General features: G+C 33.4%; 1 protein-coding gene across 1 annotated transcript in view; it reads right to left on the bottom strand.

Annotated features, from left to right (window-relative positions):
- The window catches only part of LOC118194173 (V-type proton ATPase subunit D-like), a 92892-nt gene that overhangs the window by 20918 nt on the left and 56323 nt on the right, over positions 1-15651 (bottom strand). Inside the window, exons 4-5 of the mRNA XM_085816920.1 lie at positions 12473-12517; positions 12189-12359 (exon numbers count right to left, since the gene is read on the bottom strand). Of these exons, the coding sequence (XP_085673046.1) occupies positions 12189-12359; positions 12473-12517 (216 nt within the window). The remainder of the gene's footprint in view (positions 1-12188; positions 12360-12472; positions 12518-15651) is intronic.

The raw sequence follows: 15651 nt of genomic DNA, 5'->3' as shown, positions 1-15651 counted from the left end.
GAATTGTTTTGATTTTGAGCTTGTAAGACAAACCTAATATCACTGGATTTAAACACTTCTTTAATCTTCAGAGAATATTCCTTCTTTAGCTCATATTCCAAGAATATTAAGTGAATACAATTATTGCAAAAGAAATTGAATATTCATTTGCACTACGGCTTGGCAGTATACTAACCAGTTAACAAAACTTAAATTCTGCTTTTTGTGTCTAAGAATACAACAATATTTTAAATATTTACAAATAAAATATTAAATTGGAGATTTAATTGGAGCCTCACCAGTTGCCTAGCGTTTGAAGATTGTTTAACTAACTGTTTGTTGCGAAGTCTAACCCAGGCTGCATGGTTGGTTTTCGTAGTTTTCTAGGCTCTCTTTACAAAGGTTCTCTATGAAAGCATCTTAACCAAATAGCTCCCATATTCTTTCTATGTTCAAATAACCAACTAACCTAGTTTAAGCGCGATTTCCAAGTGAAGTTACTAGCAAAACCCGAATACTCATTAAAATCATGTAGCTTGCCAATCGGGAGTAACATGAAAGATAAGGCGCCAAAAATTGAATTGCTGTTACGATACGCTGTTTCTAAACTTAGATGGTCATTCCTTAATTAAATATAATCGATTTGCAACTTCTACTAGAGCTGACGGTAAGAATTGAAGTGCAAATAAATAAATTTCGTGTGCAATCTTGATTAATATAAAATTAGAAATATTTGCATTCAGACAGAAAGTTTTTGAAATATTTGCAATTACTTTATAAGAAGGATTTATTAATAACCTTAATAATTACTTATTATATTACTGATGATTAGAATTCTGTTCTTGACAATTACATTCTAAATTAGAATTTTAAGGATATAATGAAAATGCGCTACGCATAAAAATACATTTTAGGATTAAAAATGAGTTGATTTTTTATGTTTAAAAACTTCTTAAATTCGTTTAATAAACATCGTATCCTCGTTGTTAATTGAATCCAGAATTTGAGTGTCACTTATATAATTATTCTTACTTGTCCACAGAACCTGCTAACTTACCCAGCCATTAAGTCAGATCATTTCTACATAACCATTGAACTTCCATTAATTCGGTCTCTAGAGGGTTGTATGTTTATATCATAATTTGACTTTTATAAAAATGATTGTTCTAAATCTTATGTTTCTATAAAAATATACAGGGCTTTAAAAATATGGATGATAGTATCAGCTGCTCTTTCAGCCACTTCATAAGCAACAGTTTGTTTAGAAATAAATTATACAGTTAATGTCATAAAATTCAAATAAACATCAAACAAAAGTTCTCAGTTTTAGACAATTCGATTTAAACGAAGTAAAGTAGCAGACGCCGAAGATAAAAATTTACTCTTACATTTTTTTTTTAAATGAAAAAAGCAAGAAATTTTTTTAAAAAGTAAAAAATTTGAATAATGTCATCTATAATTTAAAAAATAATAATTTTTCACATAGTATTAATAAATATGTATTACGTATCATTGGGGGGGGGAATTTCACATAATTAATTCTCCGTAAAAACTTATTTGAAATTTAAGGTTAAAAATAGCTGTGGCAATTTATTGTAACAAAAATCCATAAACCACATTTGGCGTTATTATCGCTCAAATAAAAGATGCCAAATTTCAAAACACGAAAATATGTAAATTCGGGTATATCTTAGAAAATTTTGAATAAAAAAGTCTAATTTTTTGTAGCTATGCTTAGTAATACACCTATTTTAAGATGATGACAAAAATTTCGTATGTTATAATTCAAAATGTTTTTCGAAAAATTTATAAAAATTATTTAAAAATAGAAATTTTAAAAATAAAACACAAAGAATGGGTAAATTTTATTTGGAATGAACCTAAATTTCGAAATGTGAAAGGAAAAATAAAAAAAGTTTAATATAAAAGGAGATATTAATAAATATTTGCCAAATTCAATTAACATTGAGGAGCTAAAATTTTGAGAGCTCATATTTTAAAAACTACTGGTACGATTTTTACAAAACTTGTTATCCTGGCATAATTTGAGTCGTAGAATCGAAATATGGAAAAAAATTGCTATGTTATTTCAGAAAAAGTCTAATTTTGTCTCAAAATACCTATGTTAGAATAGTGCTATATATAAATCTAATATATATCCTAAGTCGCGTTTTCGAGACATGAAAAACGCAGTTTGAATTTTGGCAATCGGCCCAGTAGAACGAGAGATGTCTGTCCTTTTTTTTTTTTTTTTTTTTTTTTTTTTTAAGCAGTGTGCATATGTACTTCAAAATTTTTCTTTTTTCAGTATTATGCAGCTATTCGAAATGTTCTGTTTTTCTTTGCTTTTAGAACCCTTTTCATGATTGTTATAAACTTTAACAAAACATTCCTCTATATTGACTGAAAATAAAACGGCATTTTTTTTTTTTCAGCCTAACTTAAAAAGATGGCAAGTACACCCTATATAATCTGCAAATTTTGAGTTTTCATGTTATCAAGCAACACCAGTTTTCAAGCCTACTGTTACTGGTGCATTAGCTTAACACTTATCCAGAGAAACTATATTTTCTTTCAAAACTGTAATAATTAATTGTGCTATATTAAAACATGCAGCATCTCTTTCCAAAATGGAAACCCAGAGTAAACTATACTCAATTTTTGATTTAAAAAAAGTAATAACAATTAGATACAATTTTTCATTGATACTTTCACTTTTATCTATAGAACGATAGAAAGGAGCAGTTTTAACACAATTGATAACTGAAGATTTATCTTTCATACCACTTTTTTAAGACTGCAGTTGCTTTTGTTCTTGCCAATGAATATTTCTTAGCAATTTTTCTGCTGCAAAGCATTTTTACAAATAGACCTGCAGTATAATTGTAGACACTCAGAAGCAGATTTTTCTCAAGTAAAAAGGCAGAAAATAGACATTCTGCTTTAATAACTTTTTAATTTTTTGTTTCCATACAAAAACTTAATCTTTCACTTTTTCAACATAACTTATGTTTTTCTTGTGTTTTATGTATGGGAATATTTTAGTATATCGGCTTTCCCCACCAGGCAAAATCAAAAAAATTTGTATGATAAATGTTACATATTAGCTTTTCTTGGTTAAATAAATAATACCAAGGAAGTCATATGGATACTTTTTTTAAGTACCCAAGTTTTTTTTTTTTTTGGGGGGGGGGACGGGGAGCGGTAGACATAACTAAGACGAAAATCATAAATCATAAACAACTTTATGATTCAACTTCAATCATGAGCACACAAAACTCACATCATTTAGTGACAGAAATGTAGTGAAATGTTTCAATATTGTTTTCTGCTTGTTTGCTAATAGGTACCAGATGACCTGAACAGTAATTATCAAGCTGCACCTGATGTCCAGTGGAGAACTGGATTTTGATGTTTTGAAACACATCTACTGCAAATGCCTAATGTTAGTGATTGGTGAATTTTTTTCTTTTTAAAAACTGGATAATCCAAAGACAAAGCAAATGATTTCAGTCACCAGAAATTGTGCTTTTGGGGGAAAACAACAAAATCTATTAATAAACAAAATCCAAACTAATAAAAACCAGAAGAAATTTAAACGTTTTAAATAAAGTTGGTAAAGGATTAAATAAAGTCGGAATTCAGAAGATTTGGCATGTATGTTATATTCAATAATAATAAAAAAAAAAAATAGCTGAATTTAGTTGGGAAAAAAAAAAAAAAAAAAAAAAAAAAACAGGCCTGTTTCTAGAATATAAATTATTTTCTGAATTATCCAATGAGCCAACTGTTCATGTAATTATACCATAAACTTATTGTGAATTTAGCTATCATCACCTCAGTTTTTTAGCAGACTTTTTGAAATGTCTAATAATTAGATTTTTAACAATTGAAAAAAGTATTAAACAAAAAAATTCAAATATTAAGGTGCTTATATTTTAATTAAAAATACATTTAAATTTGCTTTATTCAGAGTTAAAAACATAGAGAAATATATTTGAAAATTATATATTTTTTTATGCGAGACATGACAGAACTATTATCTCTAAAAGTGGGCATTACAGAGGGCACTTATACAGTTTAAGAACAATTTCGATAAAGAATTTTTAAAAAGCAAATATTTTCCAATAAAAATTTCTAGCAACGGCTTATTATTTGAAATAAATACTATCTCTACTTTTACATTTTCAAAATTATCCATTCATGTTAACAAGCTGTGGCTATGTTTTTGTACTTTCCGAAGAGAAATAATATTCCTAAACCATAACTCAAAAAAATACTATGAAATGCATGACATTAAGATTTATAAATACATAATAAGCAACATTATTAATCTAAAAGGTAAAAAAACATCAGTCATTACTTCTACTCCAAATGATTTCGAAAATGAAAAGAAGACTCCAAATAAATACATATGAAAAAATTATGTATTGTTTCATATATTTCTAAAAAGAGAAAAATCCACTGACACAGAAACCAACTCCACAGTCATCTATAGGACCAATAAATAAATGATAACCAAGATTTACAACTTAAAAAAGCTAAAAAAACAAACCAAGATTTACAACTTAAAAAAGCTAAAAAAACAATGTTCACCAGCTTTTCCCGAGACATGAGCAACAATGATTGTACAGCCCTGTATGAAAACTATTAACAATAGGTAAATGGAGTTGACCCTTGATGAAGCCATGGGTTTATCTAAATGACTGGGGGGGATGTATGCATCTGGTTCCATCAATGCAAAAGAAAGTTGCAGGAAAGGGTTTATGATTGTTACAAGATTCTCTTACAATGAGAAATTAAAAATAAGAAGAGCACCAAAAAATGTTAAAATCAACTCAGCATACTATCCAGCAAAATATTATACTATCCAGCATTAGACTAACAATAATAAAAATTCTTCATCCTTAAAAAAAAGTTTTACATTCCATATTACACAAGAAATTCCTTTCTTTGTCCCAGTGACTTTCAAAGAGTGAAACTTCATCATGGCCCAGCAAAAAAGTCATATTTTGAAAAACACCACTAATTTTCTTGAAAAATATGAAGGTATACCTTTTTAACATGTTCCTGCAAAGCTAAGAAAGAAGCAGAAGGTAAGAAACTTTCCATATTAACACCATATGAAAACATTAAAGATTCTTTTATTATGTTGTAGGGTTTATATTTATTTTAACTAACATTTATTTTAAGTTTAAACTATCTTTCCTGTCAAGCCTTACTTTCCCCTGGAACTGCCAATGCCAGAATATGTAAATTTGAGTAGAACGCGCAAGCATTCAAATTATCAGCGGAAGTAGTATGATTTAAATAGAAGGAAACGAGTTCGGTGAGAGAGTTATTCTTACTTAGCGAGCGCGGAGGTAGAAATCGAGAATTGAAGAACCCCGCGTTGCAGCCTATGTGCTTGGCGGAAAGTAGTTGCAATTGTTCCAGTGAGCTTCAAGTCTGCTGAATTAGCTGCGGTATTTGTAAAACGCGGTGAGTTAGTTATTTTAGAAAGCCTCGTAGTTAGAATATTGTCTTTACTTTCTTTTCAGGTTCTTATTTTTATTTGACTGCCTAGTGGGCACAGTCTGTAAGCGTCAAGAGGACGCCATTGTAATTTATTACGTTGAATAAAAAGGGACTTAAACCCTTTATAAGACTCTGTGGTTTATACAAGCTTTCACAGTCACCTCTTGGTTGCATGCTAGTTAGAGGCGCGCAACGTTATATTGGCGCCCGAACACTTATCGAACTGAAATGGCCGAAAACTGGATGGAAGCCGCTGGACAACACCAAGAAATGACAACTCAGTTAGAAGGATTTGGATACCTGGTCCAGACTTTGAGAGCATCAATCAAGCCAAACATCTATTTCGACGGAAAAAATTCGGTGTCCGTATTTTTAGAAGGTATAGAAAACCACTTTCAGCTCTATCCTGTGCCTGAAAGACAAAAAGTTGCTATTGCCACATCAGCACTAAGAGGACAGGCAGCGCTATGGTGGAAAAATATAGGCAAATTTCTTCTAGGTGAATTTGGAAGCCAGACGTATACATTTGAAAATTTCAAAAAATCGTTAGTAAAGGCCTTCCCCATAGTGAAAGATCGCGCACGGCTGGAAGCCGAGCTATATAGTTTCTATCAACGGGATACAGCACAATTGACGGACTTTATTTTACGAAAAATCAAGCTAACGGATATGCTGTATGGCAAGAAACCCGATGCGGAGATTATTGAAATAATATTACCAAGATTGTTACCCGCTGTTCAAGACTACTTTGAAATTAGAAACCCAACCACATTGCAGGAACTTTTCGAATTGGCGGTGAAATTTCAAAATCGCAGAATAGCGGAAAGAGCGAGAGGGGAAACATATTCTCAAAGTACCAGAAGGAAGGAGGAAACCAGAAATGGAAATCGCTCGTATGGGGGAAAGAACTATCAAGCTAACGCATCGAAACTCGAAGGTCAAGGCCCAAAAAGAAAATTTGAAAATAAGCATCCGCGTACCCAGAAGACACAGATTGAAAGGAAAGCTTTAAACGACTAGAGGGGCCTGTGAAAGGGAGGGTCCAGACCCCGGAAGTTTTAGAAAAACCCTCAAATAGACATCTAAATACAGTCATCGTAAAAAACTCACAGCTACCAATTATACAAGTCCTGGTTGGCGATGTACCAGTAGAAGCCCTCATCGATACAGGGGCAGAAGGAAATTTCATGAGTGAAAAGTTCTTCAAAAAGAATTTTTTTAGGATACGACTCTTTAAAACCAGAAATACGGAAATTATAGCGGCGCAAGGAAAAACATGTCACTGCATCGGGAAAGTATCATTAAACTTACAGATAAAAGAGGAAAATCTCAAAGTATTAATTTTTGTGGTGAAAGACCTCCAACACTCTCTTATTTTAGGTATGGACTTTTTAAGGGCCGCGAGGGCCAAATTAAATTTTCAAGATAGTTCCGTGGTGCTGGAGATGGACCAGAGGGTGGTGGAACCTGCGGAGACACCTGAATTGGACCTTAGCCATCTGAATGACCAGGAAAGTAAAGCAATACAGCAAGTGGTGAGTAATTTTTCTCATTTGTTTTCAGAAAAACCGGGAAACTGTCAGATCGTGACTCACAAGATTCAATTAAATGCCGAAAAACCTTGTAGGACTAAACCGTATCGCTATGATAAACAAAAAGACTTAATCATCGAAGAACATATTCAGGAGATGTTAAAGAATAAAATAATAACGCCCATAAATAGTGAATACGCGAGTCCAGTCGTACTATGTAGGAAAAAGAACGAGTTTCCTCCTTCGGATAAAAGGGCTTGGAGGTTTGCTATCGATTATAGAAAACTAAATAGCATAACTAAATTTCCAGTTTACCCTTTGCCGGTTATAGACGAGATCATTAGACAGATCAAATCGACGAGATATATGTCTACTTTGGACTTAACGTCTGGCTACTATCAAATAGCTATGAGACCCGAAGATATACATAAAACCGCGTTTATAACAAAATCGGGCACTTATGCATTTTTACGCATGCCTTTTGCGTTGTGTGGGGCCCCATCAACATTCCAGAGAGCTATGGACATTGTTCTAAAGCCTGTCCTAGGAAAATCAACTTTAATTTATCTAGATGATATAATTATAACGAGTAATACGTTGGAACAACACATTAATGACCTCGAACAAGTTTTTAAATTATTAAAAGAGGCCGGTCTTACAATTAACGCCTCAAAATGCAAGTTCGCAACTAAAGAACTTAAATATCTCGGTTATAAAATTTCGCAAAAGGGTATAGAAACGCAAGATTCAAAAATAAAAGCTATTAAGAATTTCCCACCGCCCAACACCGCCAAGAAACTTTCGTCTTTCCTTGGATTATGTTCTTACTATCGATCTTTCATAAAAGATTTCGCTAATATTGTTGAACCACTCTTAGTAATCAAAAGAAAAAAGAGTAAATTTACGTGGACAGTGGAAGCGAACACAGCTTTTGAAAGATTAAAAGAAGCGCTTATTAATACCCCTGTTTTAAAATTCCCTGAGGGGGACGAAAACCTGGAAATTGCGGTAGATGCATCAGACTATGCGGTGGGTGCGGTTCTTATGCAAAATAACCATCCGCTGGCATTTTTTAGTAAAACATTGAATCAAACACAAAGGAATTATACAGCTACAGAAAGAGAAACATTAGCCGTATTAATGGCTGTACACAAATTTCAAGTTTATTTCGGCAAATCGCCAGTAACAGTCTTTTCGGATCATGCGGCTGTTGGTAGACTTTACTCGGGAAAAAACCTAACGCCCAGGTTAATAAGATGGGCTTTAAAACTCCAAGAATATAATATCACAATAAAATATAAACCGGTTAAGGAAAACAATGTAGCTGACGCACTTTCTCGTATAAAACTGGACGATGAAGGTAATGAACTTAAATGCGCTGTGTTGACTTCAAAAATTTTAGATTCTAGAGATACGGTTATTACTGAACTGAAAGCTGATCCTGAATTTGGAAATATCTATGCTTATTTGAAAAACCCCGAAAGCTTTGAGCATACAGATATCGATGCGATAAGAAATAGAGCAAAAAACTATGAAATAATAGATAATTTATTATTCTATACGAAAACAACAAACGAAAATCTTGAGTATAAGCCAGTCATCCCAGCCTCGCTTTGATTAAGCATTTTGAAGGAGTTGCACGAAAAAAAAACAGCGGGCCACCTCGGGGTCAGAAAGACTTTAAAAAGGGTACGCGAGGCGGTATATTTCCCGCAATTATACAAAATAGTAACGGCGTATGTCAGGTCCTGCAATCAATGTCAGTTAATAAATGATATTAATTACAGCCCGGCCGGGTACTTAAATAGCATTCGCGCTACATTTCCGAATGAAATTTTAGGCATAGATCTCCTTGGTCCCTTCCCCCAGAGCAAGTTAAATAAAAATCGTTTTCTTTTAGTAATAGTAGATCATTTTTCAAAATGGATAGAAATTGTTCCACTTAAACGCGCGTCAGCCAAAACAGTCGCAGATGCATTCTTACACAGATACATTTTAAAATACGGTGCACCGATAAAAGTCATTAGCGATAACGGAAAACAATTCATTAGTCAAATATTTGAAAACATATGCAATGGACTTGATATACGCCATATCAAAATGGTTCCGTATAGACCACAGGCTAACATAGCAGAAAGAGTTAATAAAAACATTGTAAAAATAATTCGCAGTTACGTTAGCACACATCACAAGCGCTGGGATGGCTACATAAATGAATTAGCTTATGCTTTAAGAACGGCACATCATGATACTACGGGATAAACTCCAGCAGAATTATTTTTAGGCAGAAAGTTAATTACGCCTTTAGATAAATTATTCTTTGTGCAACAAAGAGAGCAGGAATTTAGACAAAAGGACGTGCAAATGCTAATTGATCAGGCGCTTAAAACCTCGGATACGGCAAGAAATAGGCAGAAGTTATATTATGATAGAAAACGCCGTGAAGCAGATTTTAAAGTTGGGGATAAAGTATTGAAACGGAAATTTTCTTTATCAAGTGCCCCAGACAATTTTATGGCAAAGCTAGCTCCAAAGTTTGAAGGCCCCTATGTAATTCAGGAAATCAAAGGAGTAGTCTTATATCTTAAAAACGAGAGAGGGGAAATCTGTAAAGCAAGTCCCGACCAGGTGAAAAAATACTATAATCCAAATGATTTTGAAATCCTTAAAAGTTTCTTGCAGGACTCAAGTCTAAACGAAATAGAAGGGCCAGAGACTGCAACAACTATTCTACCACCCAAGAAACGGAGAACTGAAGAGAGACCTAGCACTTCTACAACCCGGACGTCGGTATCAAAAAGAAAAAAGGATTTTCAAACTCCGGCGTTTAAGAAAAACAAAAATACAGATGAACCGGGTAAAGAAACCGTGGTAAAGACGAAAACACCACCTACAAAAGATGGCAGGAGAAATTACACATCAAGGAGAACGCGCACACGGCCACAGAGTCAGGTGCCAGCAAGGCCGCCGTTCCGGAAACTGAAACGCCAACAGGAGGCACAAAAATACGACGAACAGAAGAAATTCAAGAAGGACTCCAGACCGGAGGACGTCACGACCAGCCGTCCCAGGCAGAAACGCAAAGGCCAACAACCAGACGATTACTCCGTCAAGAGGCCAGCATGTAGAGGACGCAAAAGAAAGAGCAACGGGGACGACACTCGGAGATCAATAAGGAGAACATTGACATCCATGACACCTCTAACTTGGGATTAATTTTGCCAAAAACGGATGACGGAATTTCAAGCATCGAAAACTCAAAGATAAGTTAAAACCTTCTATAAATTTTTTTCCTCTTTTGTTCCGAAATGTTATGCATAAGTACGAAGTTCTATGTTTTGACGAAAGTCAATATGTCCCGGTTGAGACTTAGTTTTGTTTTACTTTATTTAGCTAAGGCAAAAGTAGTATTTTTCTTTAAGTGTAAAAGCTAAAAACAAGCATTTTCTGTTGGTCGAAAGACTAATTCTGTTATGTTAAAGCCAAAATTTGGCCGGAGATAAAAATAACTTCGTATTCTTGTACTAATAAGAATTTTAGTTTCAATGCCGCCAGCTTGGCGAAGAATGAGTAAAGTAAAAATTTATTTTCTCTTATTCATTTTATGGTAAATTGTAAAAAGCATATGTATTAAACTTTTGTAAATGTATGTAAATACTTGCATGTTATGTAAAAGTAGAATTTAGTCTAGAAGCATAAAATTGTAGATGCTAAAAGTGAATGCTTAAAAGCAATAAAGTCAAAATTTAAGTACTAAACTGTAAAGTCATGCTTTAGAGCGAAAGCCTGCATGTTTAAAGATGAATGAGGGGGAAGTTAGAATGAATGTGTTTTGTAGGGTTCTCCACCTACATTTGAATTTTTAAGAATATTAAAGTAGCTCATTGAGTTGTAGAATGTCGAGTAAGGTGTGTCTATTTGGTTGTTGAATTCTAACAAATCATGGTGGTTAGGGGAAGTGTTGTAAGACTAAAACACGAATATTCCCGTTTGACACCACACATGGTGGAGAGCCAGGGTAAAGTTAAATTAATGCTTGAAAAATTGAATGAATGTGAAGTAAGCAATAACTAAGAAAAACGAAACGTTAAAAACAAAAATTTATTGTGTCAAGAAAGTGTAAATTATAATGTATGTAGAAAGATACTGATACTTATTCCTTCCAGATGCTGGAAGGAAAGACCAAGATTGATTGATGAAGTCGAGGAAAAGTTGCTGTAAGAAGAAAGCTTTGTAACGACTAACAGAATTTTAATATATAATTGTTACATAAGATTTTTTTTTGTGTAAATGAGGCTTTCGCCAGTTAGTTCAGAATTAGATAAACTTACAACAGGTCGTTTGTAGGACCTGCTTCCAAGTTTTCCAAATTCTGGCAGCGGCAAATGTAGGGTTTATATTTATTTTAACTAACATTTATTTTAAGTTTAAACTATCTTTCCTGTCAAGCCTTACTTTCCCCTGGAACTGCCAATGCCAGAATATTTAAATTTGAGTAGAACGCGCAAGCATTCAAATTATCAGCGGAAGTAGTATGATTTAAATAGAAGGAAACGAGTTCGGTGAGAGAGTTATTCTTACTTAGCGAGCGCGGAGGTAGAAATCGAGAATTGAAGAACCCCGCGTTGCAGCCTATGTGCTTGGCGGAAAGTAGTTGCAATTGTTCCAGTGAGCTTCAAGTCTGCTGAATTAGCTGCGGTATTTGTAAAACGCGGTGAGTTAGTTATTTTAGAAAGCCTCGTAGTTAGAATATTGTCTTTACTTTCTTTTCAGGTTCTTATTTTTATTTGACTGCCTAGTGGGCACAGTCTGTAAGCGTCAAGAGGACGCCATTGTAATTTATTACGTTGAATAAAAAAGGACTTAAACCCTTTATAAGACTCTGTGGTTTATACAAGCTTTCACAGTCACCTCTTGGTTGCGTGCTAGTTAGAGGCGCGCAACGTTATAATGTTATGAACTGTCTAAAATTATACACACTAATTTTTATTACTTATCTGACAAAACATTATACTATCCAGCATTAGATTAACAATAAAAATCCTTCATCATTAAAAAATTTATTACAGAAAATTAAATACATAATTTCAAATTTCAATTTTAATAAAAGTTTTATGCAGAAATTCATTATTTAAATGCATAACACAGTTCATAACTTACCATGCTCAAGTGCATTAACTCTTCGATTTGTAACTTTGATGACTTCATCTAACGTTATAAAAGATGTCTGTAGAGATGCAAGGTCAACAAGCAAAATTATTGCTTTAGCAAAATTTTTTTTTAATTTCGCAAGTTGCTGGCCGCCTCTTGCTAAACCTGCCAACTCATAAGCTGTAAAAAAAAAAAAAAAAAAAAAAAAAAAAAAAAAAAAAAAAAACACTTATCTTCTTATACAATGGAATATCACATAATTAAGTGGATTAAAAAAATCTTTTCATACTTACTGTCAACTCCATTTTGGAAACTTTCAAAAACCGGAAGATTCACACCTATACATAAGTTAAGATGAAATGGGTTTATTATTTTCTTAAATTCATTTTCATATGAACATATATATTATATATATACGACTAATATATATTCATGAAAATAATATTCTAAGATTGGATATGACATTGGCTATTTGCAAAATATGCTAGAAAGCATTTTGAGTAATACAATGTTTAACTTGCAATGAATAACATTAAATTAAACAATATTTATTTTTTTCTTTCTCTAGTACAATGTAATAACTATTCTGAAATACCGATTTTTTTAGTTATATCCCTAAGACCGAAATGAATTTTAGTCTCTTACATACCTATGCACTGTTTTGAGAACCTTAACATGGGTTGTCAGAGAAATACACATATACACAACTAATAAACAGATATTATTTTAATTAATATTTTTAACTTCCCTTATATAGCATAATCTCAGTAGTATACAAATAAGAAAAGATTATTCAACAACTATTAGATCAGGAATACAGTCTACAAGTTAACATATATGAAAAATTCAAAATAGCAAATGTTTCATAACTTTACAATTACAAAGTACTGCCATCTAAAGGTGAACTTCTGTTGCTCAGATAGCTTGAAATCACATTCAGTAGGTTTGACTCACTTCAGATTCATTATTAGTTCAAAATTTTAAAAGATATTTTCACATTATAAAATTTTCCTTCTGTTCTTAGATAATTTACATTTATTAAGTTCCACTGATTGACCATTTTTTGCACACTGTTAGAGCAATTTTATAAAAGTAAGCTTGAACTTCCGATTATGTCAAATAGAATTCCTGATATATATTTACTAATATGTAAAGGATGTACAAAGCGAAAGTATGTTTCAAAGTCCATTAAACAAAAAGTGGAATTGCTGCAAAAAAATGGATAAAGGCATATCCTTAGTTTATCTAAACTTTAACATTTGTTTATCTAAACTTTGTTTACCTTTAACGCTGCAGCACGCAATGAATTGGAAGTTGATCTGTCAGCACTATCCTTATCTTCAGGGCAGATGTTTTTATTTTATTTGCCTTATAATTCCTTACTAAATGTAGTATTTCATCTCGATGTACTCCGTCTTTGATATGATTTAAATCAAATTCCTCATCATTATAATTTGCTTCCGATAGCAAAGAAAGTAACAGAGGTTATTGAAAACGAAAAAATTTCAATTGACAAATTAGTCGGTATTCTCGACACAGCAATTATAGGACTTGAACAGCGGAACTTTGTAAATGAACAAGAAATTATGCCTGTTTATAGAATTAAAGAGAATGTATTATCACATAAAAAACGAAGTAACTTAAACAACTTACATTGAAAGAAATGTTTAATAAAGTAAGCAAATAAATATTAAGCTTTTTTTTTTGTAAATTTTGAGACCCTTTAGATCATAATTGTTCTTTATTTAATAAATTACGGTTTCATATTTTTAATTTTATAATTTCTGCATGCCATCTTACCAGATTTAAACTGATGATCCATAATCCGGAATCGCCGAAGTCCCGACGAGTCCGGATTAACGACTTTTGACTGTATTAAAGAACTTATCAAATTATTCTCTTTGATTACTAGAATTCATTAAATTCCAATGAAATACGACATAGGTTCAACAGCTTACCAAATTATTTCTTTTAATTCCTATAATCTCTTCATATTTCTAAATTATTTCAAACTGGACAAAAATATAATATAGATTCAAGATCTCACTGAATTATAACTTTTAATTTTTCTTCACATTACATAAATCGTGAAAACATTATTATTATTTTGTTGTTGTTGTTGTTTTTCAGGCTACTTTCTCTTTTACAGACAGATATACAGTGGATGAACAAAAATATGGAAACACCTTGTAAAATGAATGTTTGAAAAGAAAGATTGATTTTAATGAAATATGTAGGTGGCGCTGGCGTTTTTGACTACTGACGCCACCTATACAATTTCGTAAATGTGCTAAACAGTTCAGTTGTTGTCGGAGTACTGTTATGTGAGGTTGTCATTGCATTATGTCAGAGTTAACAGACTTCGAACGTGGGTAAATTGTTGGAGCACGTATGGTAGGTGCTTCCGTAAGCAAGGTAGCCGAGGTGTTTAGTGTTTCAAGAGGTACTGCATCGAAGATTTATTCCGCATATTTGAAAAGCAGAAAAACATCATCTTCTAAATCACAGCGCGAACGAAAGTGTGTCCTGAGTGATCGTGACAGACGATCATTAAGGGCAATTGTGACGAAAAATAAGACCACAGCTGCAAAAGTTACTGCTGAAATGAATGTTGTGTTACCGAACCCTGTGAGTACCAAAACAATTCGAAGGAGCTTCATAAACAGGGAATTGCTGGCCGTGCTGCAATTGAGAAGCCACTCATCAGTGATGCTAATGCCCGTAACAGGAAAACGTGGTGTTTAAGTCATAAAGCCTGGACTATAGAGCAGTGGAAGCGAGTAATATGGTCTGACGAGTCTTCTTTCACATTGTTTCCCACTTCTGGCCGAGTTTACGTCTGGAGAACGCCATCTCAAGCCTATAATACAGACTGCTTGTTGCCAAGAGTGAAACATGGCGGGGGTTCTGTTATGGTTTGGGCAGCCATATCGTGGTTCTCTGCTAGCCCCATGATAACTGTGTCAGGGCACATGACTGCCAAGACTTATGTGAACATTTTGGCCGATCAAGTTCATCCCATGGTATAAACGTTGCTCCCCGATGGTGATGGTGTCTTCCAAGACGACAAAGCCCCTGTTCACACAGCTCACATTGTCCAGGACTGGTTTTCTGAGCACGAGGATGAGTTGTCCCATCTCCCCTGACCACCACAGTCACCAGACCTGAATATTATCGAACCTTTGTGGTCTACATTGGAACGGAAAGTGCGTTCTCGTTATCCACCGCCAACATCATTATCTGAACTTGCCACCATTTTGCAGGAAGAATGGTATAATATTCCCTTGGCAAACATACAGGAACTGTATTTATCCATTCCGAGAAGACTGCAAGCTGTTTTGGATGCCAACGGGTTTCCTACACCATATTAAGCAAAGAAACATGTTTTTTTAAAGGTGTTTCCATATTTTTGTCCAACCCCTGTAATTTCTTGTTCATTAAGAACATTCCATTGTTTAAGCCCTGTAATTGT

This window comes from Stegodyphus dumicola, chromosome 5 (assembly GCF_044657685.1).
Source record: "Stegodyphus dumicola isolate Sdum_Otavi_A_Nest chromosome 5, ASM4465768v1".
Taxonomy (NCBI): Eukaryota; Metazoa; Arthropoda; class Arachnida; order Araneae; family Eresidae; genus Stegodyphus; species Stegodyphus dumicola.
The sequence above is the reverse complement of the archived record's forward strand: the minus strand, read 5'-3'. Positions and strand labels throughout refer to the sequence as shown.